The sequence below is a fragment of the Lolium rigidum genome, chromosome 6, assembly GCF_022539505.1.
Source record: "Lolium rigidum isolate FL_2022 chromosome 6, APGP_CSIRO_Lrig_0.1, whole genome shotgun sequence".
NCBI lineage: Eukaryota > Viridiplantae > Streptophyta > Magnoliopsida > Poales > Poaceae > Lolium > Lolium rigidum.
The window spans coordinates 180,996,585-181,008,106 of NC_061513.1; the positions used below are offsets into that span (position 1 = coordinate 180,996,585).

At 45.4% G+C, this 11,522-nt stretch overlaps 1 protein-coding gene across 7 annotated transcripts; it reads left to right on the forward strand.

Annotated features, from left to right (window-relative positions):
- Positions 1 to 638: 638 nt before the first annotated feature.
- On the forward strand, positions 639 to 7,528 carry LOC124665191. Of its 7 annotated transcripts, none has more exons than XM_047202610.1 (5): positions 639 to 740; positions 1,399 to 1,563; positions 2,008 to 2,148; positions 6,555 to 6,731; positions 6,868 to 7,528. In XM_047202610.1, the coding sequence occupies exons 2-5, from the start codon at positions 1,422 to 1,424 to the stop codon at positions 7,197 to 7,199; spliced, it is 792 nt and encodes a 263-aa protein (XP_047058566.1). In that variant the 5' UTR covers positions 639 to 740; positions 1,399 to 1,421; the 3' UTR covers positions 7,200 to 7,528. The 7 variants fall into 7 exon arrangements, with proteins under 7 accessions (XP_047058566.1, XP_047058564.1, XP_047058565.1 ...); XM_047202608.1 differs by having other exon boundaries at positions 642 to 740; positions 1,385 to 1,563; XM_047202609.1 differs by having other exon boundaries at positions 649 to 736; positions 1,385 to 1,563.
- The last annotated feature ends 3,994 nt before the right edge of the window (positions 7,529 to 11,522 follow it).

The window sequence follows — 11,522 nt, forward strand, 5'->3', positions numbered from 1 at the left end:
GAAACAACTATACATTTGCTAAGATATTTCTAAAGCAAAAAAACTGAGATGATAAATTTAACGGTGCGCTACAAGTTAGATATTCTTCTGGCATTTGAATGATTGATGCAAGGTTTTCGTAATCATCTGAAAACAAGAAACATCCTAGTCAGTTGAAGCTCTCATCGGTTGTAGCGATGGAATCCAGAGTAAATAATTGATGACTAAGGCTAAATTTCCGAGAAGCGCGCGGTAGTATCCTCGAAGACTCGTCGAAACTTATCCATTTCAAGTCTATTGCGTTGCGACGTACACGCTAAAGCAAGTCTACAAGATAGGCCAATTAGACTCCTGTTTAGCACTTCAAGTTGAGCTTACATTTTCTTCTTACTTGTATAAATCTGACACGCTTGTGCTGTGTGCACGCCTCGCCCATAAAACAGGATTGTGCAGGTTAAGTCAACACAGGAACCATATAAACAAATTTCCCTTTTAATCCCGTGTTGTTGATTCAGTAAAGAAACGGAATGGCCATGCTGAGAAGTTATCCAAGAATTTGAAGCTAAAGGTTACGGGTTGGGGCACCCGAATCCGACAGGACGACAGGCTTGAATGTGGCAACGACTAATAGCTGAATACCTCCATTCTATACATAAAGCCATAAAGGGAGGAGCAGATTATTCCTCTGCGTATCCCCCCTGTCGCTCTTCTCTTCTCTTTCGCAACTCCTCTCCATTCTCTCATCATATCAAGGAAGGTAGGTAAGATATTCTCATGCCCACATGCTTCTACATATGTTTCTTGTTGTCTTGCTTCCTTTTTCCATTTTTCTTCTCTTGTTTTCTAGCGAGGGTTGTTGCTGTTGTCTGTCATGAGCTTGATGACTTATATAGGTGCTGTTCCTGTTCACCTGGATACACTGCTCATGTTATTGTGCAATTCTGCTCTTTTTCGTCATCCGCGACAAGCTCCGGCGCTTGTTGTTCGAGTATCCCTCTTAAGATTTCAGTTGCTAGGACCAAAACAATTATTTACATCGTTAGGCAATAGAGACCATGTTTCAGAACAACCAATGGGTGCTCTGAGATAATATGCTGTACTGCTGAGTTATTAATAAAATAAAGCTGTATGCATCAATTGATTCAGAGGCTGGGGATGCCCCATTTCGAAAAAATGGGTGCTCTGCTTTTTTCTCTATTTGTCCGAAGAACATGGACTAGTAGTCTAGTACTATCTTCTCAGGCACAAGCTTGAGCTGCATCATTTTGCTTTTAGGAATATGATTCGAGACAGCGACAATCCACCATGTTAATGATACATCACATCAACACAATTTTGCATTTAGCTTTCAGGAAATATGCTCTTGGCTGACTGCTTATGTTTTGTTCACTTTTTAAACCAACAGTTGTACTGTTGTAGTGTAAGAGGAGAAGCAAAACAAGATGTTTTTTCAGAGGAAGAATTCAAAGAAAGATGGATCATCGCCGAAGAAGGACAAAAGTAGCCGTGGGAAGAACGACTTGTTGGATCGCACCAAGGGGGGACTTGGTGCTCTTGCAGGAAGCTTCAGGTCAGCCAAGAATGGTTAGTCGTTCTCGTTCCATCCATTTTCAGAAAAAAAAAAAGTTTACAAGAATGCCTATCAAGCTTACAATGAACATGAGAATGGAATTGCTAATACAACTTTTATCATTTGAGACAAAAAAAAATAGGCTTTTTCTGAATAGATAACCTGCATAAATAATACTCCTTCTGAAAGTAGCTTCGTATTTTAGACCAGCACAAGGGAACTTTTGCTTCCCACATGAACCCAACAGTTGAACAGTAGATTAACAGCTATAATTAATCAAGGTAGAAGGTTTCAGAGTTGAAATGGTGTTATTATATTAATTTCCATGCCATCTTTCACAATTCTAAATGCCTCCATAATTGTTCCATGTTACCTTTCCTAAGTCCTAATAGACAGCTGCCCATGATGTGTAACCTTAATAATTTGTCTCCACCCTGACATTCCAAGCTGATTGGCAGACGTGGAGGAGAGGTCCGAACAGGTTCAAGAGGATGTGAAGGAAGGCATTGAAACAATCGTAGAGAGGGGCTCAGTCATTCTTGAGAAAGCGAAAGAGGATATTGGAGGTCATTCAGAAGTCAGCCGTTCAAATGAACTAGGTAAATCGTATTCAATTCAAAGTCACGTCAAAAGAAAATTATGTACCTTCAATGTGTGACCATTTCAAAGATAGAAATATATAATATTAAATAGTGCAGTTCCTCATTCATCCGTGAATTAGATCAAAATGGTTAGGAACATAAATCAACATTTAGGAGATACGAAGAAACTAGCACTATGCAGCAGTTGGCAGACAGCCTCAGCAGTCGTAACAACAAATTGCACAGTGTGCACAGTGCCCCTTGTTTGTCTGACAAGGAGAAGATGGATAAAACTAGTCTATGTAATACAGTATTAGATAGTTTTCTGATTAGGTGAGATATCCTTTTATTTTCTGATACCCTTTTGAAGGAAATCCACAAGTCATGTAATCGATAAAAAAAAGTAATATAACAGGTAGTCTGCAGAAGTTAATTCCACCCATACTCCTAGAATAGGTTGGTTCAGATCATGATAATGGATCATCGCCATATTTGAATCGAGATATGACGCATTAGGCCTACCATTTTCTTAGGATGCCATGATTTCTTTGAACTTCTACAAGAATCCATCTAACTGAAATTTGGCGATGGCAAACTTAACTTGGAATTTTCTCGAAATAATATTAGTATGTAAGTTATGTGAATTTTTGCTGCTTGTTCTAAAAAAATAAGGCATGTGAATTTTTCTGCTGATTATCGAAAAAAATGTAAGGTATGTGATATTTTTGGCTTCTTGTGTGAGTCAGTGAGTGCACATGATTCGAAACTGGGCCCAACACATGTTGATTTATAACATGATCCTGACCGCTAAAGATTACTATTTTGATGGCCCAACCAACAAACTGCCGTTTAGATTTCAGCATTTCATAGTTACAACTTGCATGAGCTACATGGTTTTTCTGGTGGTCTATCTTTAGCTTTACTTCCAAGGAAAAGCACCTTTATGCACAATAATTATGTAGGACGTCTGGGCATGTGTGATTTAGGATGTACCTGATACCATTTTCCAGCTTGTTTTTATCCATAAAGGGCCATTCATGATCTGAAATCACAAAGAAAAATATATTTATATATTAAAACAGTTAGCTTTACTGCATCCCATATTCAGAAAAATCATTGTAAGCAAAGTAGAGGACTTGTTGGATGCTTATACCTAGGCAAAACTCAGGCCGGGCCTGAAAAAGCCCGAAGTTAAAATGCAGGGCCGAGCCTGGCCCAGGCTGACTGTCGGGCCTGAAATCAGGCCCGAGCCCAACCCAAAACGGGAAAACCCGGCCCGTCCCAACTCCTGCCTAAATCACGCATTTTGGAGGCCTGGGCCCGGCCGACCACCAGGCTCAAAATTCAGGCCCGAGCCTGGCCCAGGCTGACCATCGGGCCTAGAAATCAGGCCCAAGCCCAGCCCAAAACATGGGAAAACCCGGCCCGTCCCAACTCATGCCTAAATTGCGCATTTTGGAGGTCTGGGCCCGGCCCGACCATCAGGCTCAAAATTCAGGCCCGAGCCCAGCCTGACATGCAATCTTGACCCGGGCCGGTTTGAGATTTTTGGGCTGGGTCGGGCTGCCCATACCCAGCTATAGCTTTCCTATCTTATTCTGACGAAGAGCTTCGTCAGTTACAGCTCAGGCATCATGTTCGTGTGTCCTTCTAGCTGGCCTCCATGTGCCAGATGGTTAGTTGACATTGACACAGACGCATATTGTACAGCAAACCCTTAATTTAACGCAATTAGTCCAGCCAGGAGTAAAAAACAAACTGCTAAATAACACAGGATCCAACTGTAATGTCGTATATTCTTCTTTCTGATATCGTTGATCAAGTAAACCAAATAAAAAAATACTAAGAAAACAGTCTGTATGACCACAAAAACTCTTTATCGTGCATGCAGTAACGCAAAATCTTCTTCCACCAACTACAATCAATGTTTGCAGGTTGCCAGTGTGTATTATATCTAGCTGTCACCCTCCTGCACTGCCCTACCACTACCATGTACAGCAGCTCTTGTATCATGCTTCGGCAGTCTCTACTTATAGTGCCTGAACGTCAGCCTGATTCTCTTCATCTAGATCAAGGAGCTCCGTTAGAGCCCTTAGTCACAGATCCAAACCCAACAACAATCCATAGTTCTTCAGCCTCTCGTGCAGATTATAAGCTTGTCCCTTTAGGATTCCTTCTGCTTTGCTTTCCCCATTTATTGCAACCTTAGCTTTCCACCAAATCCGAAGGTTCCAACTGGTAAGGTCTCTTCTTCCTCTGTAGTTTGATTTAACCAATATTACGGATAAGATAGGAGAACTTTTTCTTCCGAGCCTCTGTCTCCGGATCTCTTCATTCTTTGCTTTGTGCGCATGATTTTGTAAGGGATTGCCAACCTCTTGTTGTTCTTCGAAAGGAACTTAATCCTTCCCTTTCAAGGTTGATCAGATTTTTCCTACTTCCTTAAAAAAACTGGGGAACTCTTGTTAATTATGCTTTGCCATTCGTTATAGCTTTCATATGTGTCTATAATCAGATTCCTTACGTTGCTTAGCTGCCATGTGTTTCTATGATCGTATTCCTTACTGCGTTTACTACCGATGTCTGAATTCTGGTCCAGTCACTGCCAACTTCAATTCTTGTTTATCTGGTTCTTATGTTCCGGACATATCGATATTTGATACCCAAAAGTTGAGTGATTGGATTTATCAAAGTCTGCAAGTTTTTTCTTTAACTACTGGTATTTAGGGCATCTCCAACCGGGCGACCCATCCCGCGCCCGCGCGTCCGGATGGGTCCAGCCGGACAAAAACCCGGCCCAGCGCGTGGACCCATCCCTAAAACGGATGCCCGCGGCGTCCGGAACGACGCAAACCTGACCCAAATCTTGGCCGGGTTTGCGTGGCCGCGGACGCGAAAGGCTGGTCGCTCGCGTCCGCCCGCTGTCCGCCCCTGGCCCGCGTGTCATAGGCATAAATAATATGTTTCATTAAATAGAACTCATTACAATTTTTTTTTAGCTACTACTTCTATCCTAAATACGTACGGGGCCGGCGGCCTCGCCGGCGACTCCTCGCCGGCTCGCCGTCGGGGCCGTGGATTTCACTCGACGCGGGCGGCCTGTACGCGTGAGGATTCCACTCCAGCTTCCTACGGGCTGGGTGGCGCGTCGGCGGCGGCGCGGGCGTCGGCGGCGGCGCGGGCGGCTTCGCGGGCCTCGGCAGCTTGGACGGAGGGCATCATCCTCCTCCTTTCCGCCAGCGCAGCTCGGGCGCGCTCGCGCTCCGCCTCCTGAGGCGGAACCATCCGCTTCCCGCATAGCTCAAGCTCCTGCAGGGCGGCGCGTTCCACAGCGGTGCGCGCCTCCAGGCGGACGCGGCCGGCTTTCTGGGCCTCGTGGTTGCCCTGCCGCCGGCGCATGCGCTCTTGCCGGCCGCGCTCCGCCGACGCAGCTTCCTCCCGGGCGCGCCGCTCGGGCGGCGGCATCCGGATGAGGTCACGGGCTGCTCGCATAGCGAGCAGCTCGTTCTTCCGGCCGAGGAGGTCGCCTAGCGGCGGCGGCCGGCCCGCCGGATGCCCTCGTGCTCCTTCGTCACGCGCGTGAGGTCGGCGAGACGCTCCTCGATGGCGGCGTTGATGTTCGCCAGCGCGAGGTCCTCCGCGGCGACGGGCTCCTCCGCGGCGTCCGCCCCCTCCTCCACGGCCGCGTACCAGCCGTCCGGGGTCTCGTGCCAGCCCTCCGCGGCCGCTTCCCCCATCTCCGCGTCACCGGCCTTCTTTGCCGCCGCCTCGGCAGCGACGCGGAGCGCCTCGTCGTCGGCGACCCACCGCGAGTCCGCGCGCTCCTCCTCCACCGTCCGCGGGAACCTGGCCCGGGCGGCGAGGGAGAGCTTGGCCCATGTGGCCTGCAGGGTGCGCGGCATGGCGACGGAGAAGGCGGGGGGGGGGCGGGGAGGATGGTGTTGCGGTCTGTGTGAGACCGCCGCCGTCTTTTATAGCCGGCGGCCTGGCGGGAAACTTGGGCGGTCGGTCGCGCCAATGGCGTTTTCGCGCGCGCGGGAACCTTGGTGCGCGCGGGAACTTTCCCGCGCGTTCCACCGCCCACCATGGCTGTCCCGTCGAGGCCTGCCATGGCGCAGTGCCGCGCAAGGAAGACGAACCACGTGGCGTCTGTTTGGGTCGCCGCGTTGGGCGCAGCGTGCGACCCAAACGGACACGCGGACGTGGGGCGCTGTCCGCGTGTCCGGGCGGCGACCCAAACGGCCCAAAACGGACGGCCCAGCGCGTCCGTTTGGGTCGCCCGGTTGGAGATGCCCTAAGTTCCATATGCGAAAATGTGCTTTCCAGTTTCTTGATGGCATGAGGAGTTTTCTAGCATAGTTTTGATGCCTCTGAATTGAACTGCCAACTATAGTTCTGAAACGTATTTTTGTCAATTTCTAAAGGTCAAGGAAGTGAAGAAGAACAAGGAAAGGAGGACATGGATGCTTTCAATTCGATGCTGGACAAGGTGAAAAGTAACCCAGATGTGATGGAAAAGGTCCACTCAGTCCTTGACAATGTGAAGAGTCACCCAGAAGTGCTGGAAAAAGTTGCTGACGTTCTACATCTGGGCAAACATGGTAAAAAGTTTTGATCTAGCATATCACTTTTCTGCAATTAGGAGACAAACAAGGAAGCATTGTTTTGTCCACCCTCAGATTATTTGCAACCTGATCATCATGTTTCTACAATTTGAACCATCTTCGATGCATACAGAATCCAAAGAGAAAGAAACTGAGGCTGAGGAGAAGACCGAAGAAGGCGAGACCTCGGTCGACAAGACCAAAGAGTCAAACATCCTAGAGCAGGCTGTGGAAGAGATTCAGACTATTGTCGCAGCTGCGCAGCCGCATGAAACAGCCAGAGATGAAACTGAGGTTCCAGCTGAGACCGCTGCTGAAACTGAAACTCCAGCAGAAGGAGACAAGCCTGAGGAAGTAAATCGCGAGGTGGAGAAAGACAACCCCAAGAACCGAATGGATCTCGTTGGATTCTTCGCCAAGCTCTTTGAGAGGTTCTGCTCCCCAGCTGACAAGAAGAAAGACTAGGCTTGTGTGGCAGGTCAGCTGCAGGATTTATCAATCATTTTATTTTCTTCAAAACTGGATTGTCTGGATGGGGGCTATGGATGGTGTACAGTTTGCAGTTGTTTGTTCACTTCAAAGTTATTCGATTTTGGGTTTGACCTTGATGATGATGGATGCAAAAGAATGTTTTATTTTGTGTAATTCTTATCACAGATGGATTTGATCCTATTTGTGTGAATCAAAGAATGATTAAATTTATTTTAAAGGCTTCATGTATCAAGAAGTGTAATAACCATTGGTTAATATTGCATGATGTTAATGAAGGATACACCGAAGTTCTTTTTCTTTTGTGGGAACAAGCTGAATGAAAATGCTTTGACTTCCACATGCTCTATCAGGGAAAAGAAAAACTTGGAAAGTCTTGCCAAAACGAACTACAAAAAGATGTTCATGTTAACCTGGCAATACCAATGAACAAAAAATGGAATCAAATGAGGCTCTAGATAACTGATGAATAAACTTGATAGTAACTAGAGTTCGCCTTTTTCATTTTTGCTGACCTCTAACAGAAATATTATTTATGCGACAGCTGATGTCTGTCACGACTAGATCTCGATATAATCCAATCGAACCAGGAATTGGAGAGTATTTGAATTCTAGGGTGAGAGGAGCAAGCAAGGAGGTGAGAGCGAGAGGTAGAGGATGAGAATACGCTTCAGCCTTCTATTCATTCGATAGCCAGTTCTGGTACAGGTTCAGGTATTTAACTCCCAGATGTTAAGATGCTATGGATCAACTACTGTAGATCTAATCGAGTAGAGACTATCTCTGTAACGAATTGTGTTCATGTACTGTGAGAGGGAGAGGAAGATACTGTGAATGTTGTGATGTTTACCTTCTCCCTTGAGGAGGACAAACCCGTCGACGTTGACGTGGTGACGGCGGCGGATCCGTGAGGGAGTAGTGACGGCGGAGCTTCCCGTCGGCACTGTGCTGAACCTAGATCGGTAGGTCTATTAGTGGGGCGAGTGGCACTCCAGTCAACCTCGTGATCTGTGCCACCGCCCCCACCACTCTATATATATAGCACATGCGACAGGAGCCCACCAACCAGAGATGCGGTTGGGCGCCCCCGATCAGGGCGCAGACGAGGTCAAAGGGTCGTGCTCGATCCGTTGGGTTCAACCACGTTGGAGATCATCCTAACATTCTCCCCCTTGATCTCAACCTTTCTTTTAACTTTATACTTTTACTTTATTCGTTTCATTTTGGATCAGTCCATAGGGCATGTTTCATCGTCACAGCTCTATTGCCGATAGAATCAGACAGCCACAATACACTTCTTTGTTTTGAAACAAATTCTTTTACTTTTGGGCCTCTTATGATCCAGGATAGGTAAGACTTTCCCTTAAAACCATGCCGGCTACGTGCTCCTTGAACACGCTGGGTGGTAAGTCTTTCGTTAGCGGATCCGCAAGCATATCTTTTGTCCTTATATGCTCGAGACTTATTGTTTGATCCTGGACCTTGTGTTTCACAACATAATACTTAACCCCAATCGGTTTCGTAGCTGTACTCGACTTGTTGTTGTGAGCATAAAATACTGCGGGCTCATTGTCGCAGTACATCTTTAGTGGTTTGTCAATACAATCTACCACTTTCAAGTCGGGTATGAATTTCTTTAACCATAATGTCTGCCCCGTGGCTTCATAACATGCTATAAATTCTGCATACATCGTGGATGATGCAACTATCGTCTGTTTGGAGCTTCTCCAAGAAATAGCTCACCCTGCGAGGGTGAATACATATCCAGATGTGGCTTTTCTATCATCTTTATCCCCCGCAAAATCTGCATCTGAATACCCTCTTATTTCTAGGAAATCGGATCTTCTGTATGTTAGCATGTAATTCTTTGTGCCTTTCACATAACGTAATGCCTTCTTTACCATTTTCCAGTGTTCAAAGCCTGGATTTTCTTGATATTTACTGAGTACTCCGGTGATAAATGCTAAGTCAGGGCGAGTGCACACTTGTGCATATTGTAGGCTTCCAATGGCCGAAGCATATGGAACCGCTTTCATTTGATCGAGCTCGTATTGATTTTGGGGACTTTGATGTTTCCCAAAACTGCCGCCCTTGACTATAGGAGCAGGTGTGGCACTGCACTTATGCATATTATACTTACTTAGAATCTTTTCTAAATAAGCCTTTTGCGATAGTCCTAATACTCCATTGTTCCTATCTCGGTGAATTTCTATGCCCAAAACATACGACGCTTCACCAAGATCTTTCATATCAAAATTTGAGGACAAGAACTTCTTTGTCTCTTGCAGTAGACTAACATCACTGCTGGCAAGCAGAATATCATCCACATACAAGATTAGGAAAATATATTTCCCACTTTTGAACTTTGCATAAACGCAATATCCTCAATATTTTCTTTAAATCCAAATCTCTTAATTGTCTCATTGAACTTTAGATACCACTGTCTGGAGGCTTGCTTTAATTCATAAATGGATTTCTTTAGGCGGCATCCCATTTCTTCCTTGCCTTCCATGATAAAATCCTTAGGTTGTTTTATGTAGACATTTTCTTCTAAATCCCCATTTAGAAATGTCGTCTTTACATCCATTTGATGCAACTCTAAATCAAAATGTGCAACTAGTGCCATTATGATTCTGAAAGAATCCTTACATGAGACCGGAGAAAATGTCTCATTGTAATCTATCCCTTCTCTTTGTGTAAATTCTTTTGCCACAAGTCGTGCTTTATACTTTTCGATATTCCCATTGAAGTCATATTTTATTTTGTAGACCCATTTGCAGCCCACTGATTTGGCTCCTTTAGGAATATTCTCTAAGTCCCAAACATTGTTGGTACTCATCGATCTCATTTCGTCTTCCATGGCCTCCACCCACTTTGATGAATCAGGGCTTCTCATGGCTTCTTCATATGAAGTGGGATCACCTTCCATATGAACTGTTTCTGTGTTGTAAACTTTGTAATCAGTCGAAATGGCTGATTCTCTAGCCCTTGTAGACCTTCTAGGGGCCTCAATCTCTGGAGCATTCTGTTCCTCAACTTGTGGCTCAGCTTCAGGATGTGGCTGTTGTTGCTCCCTTTCATGCTCAACAAATGGTTCATTCGACTCCTGACGGACAGGTTCCGAATTTTCACTCATCGTTGTCATGGGTGGAGTCACAACAAGCGCTTGCACCACAATCGCAGGGATCATCGGTACAGGTGCACATGGTAGCGCAAAAAATTGCTCCTGAGTCATCGGATTAGGTGCATGCACCCTCTTCTCCTCAAGATCAATTTTCCGAGCTACCATGCTCCCCCTCATCATTTCGTCCTCTAAGAAGACAACATGTCTCGTTTCCACAAACTTTGTGTATTTCTGCGGACAGGTAGAAACGATAACCTTTTGACTTTTCAGGATAGCCAATAAAATGGCAGCTGACTGTTTTGGTATCTAACTTTGCGATATTTGGATTGAATACGTTGGCCTCAGTAGGGCTCCCCCACACTTTCAGGTGGTTTAGAGAAGGCACTCTCCCTGTCCATAGCTCATACGGTGTTTTGGGCACCGATTTGCTTGGTAATCTGTTTAGAATGTGAATAGCGGTTTTTTAACGCCTCAATCCACAATCACAATGGTAGGGTGGAATAGCTCATCATACTGCGCACCATATCCATAAGGGTACGGTTGCGCATTTCAGCTACCCTATTCTGCTGAGGTTCGCCCGACATCGAGTACTGGGCAACTATTCCAGTCTCCTGTAAGAACCTTGCAAAAGGTCCAGCGACTTGGCCATATGGAGTATGTCGACCGTAGTACTCCCCTCCACGATCAGACCTGACTATCTTTATTCTTTTATCATGCTGATTTTCAACTTCAACTTTGAATATTTTGAATTTATCCAACGCTTCTGTTCTTTCTTTTATTGGATAAATATAACCATATTGGGAGTAATCATCCGGTGAATGTTATGAACGAATCATAGCCATCCACACTTTTCATAGGAAATGGTCCACATATCTCGGTGTGAATTATTTCAGTGTTCTTGTGCTTCGATTTGCACCCTTTTTAATTTGCTTTACAAATTTTCCTTTAATGCAATCGATGCACTGTTCTATGTCTGAGAATTCTAATGGAGGAAGAATATCATTTTTAACGACGAGTCTTTCTATTCTCCCCCTCTAAATATGGCCTAAGCGACAATGCCATAATTTCGATGATTCATCAGTTCCTTTTCTTTTCTTTTGTTCTTTTTTCCGACACGGATACCTTCTCATTCACATTACACAAAGACATCTCCTTTTTCACGCAAGGACAATAAA

Coding starts and splice junctions, on each gene's coding strand:
- LOC124665191 (XM_047202610.1), top strand. CDS start 1,422: ATGTTTTTTCAGAGGAAGAATTCAAAGAAAGATGGATCATCGCCGAAG. Junction 1,564..2,007: donor CTTCAGGTCAGCCAAGAATG/GTTAGTCGTTCT, acceptor GCTGATTGGCAG/ACGTGGAGGAGAGGTCCGAA. Junction 2,149..6,554: donor CAGCCGTTCAAATGAACTAG/GTAAATCGTATT, acceptor CAATTTCTAAAG/GTCAAGGAAGTGAAGAAGAA.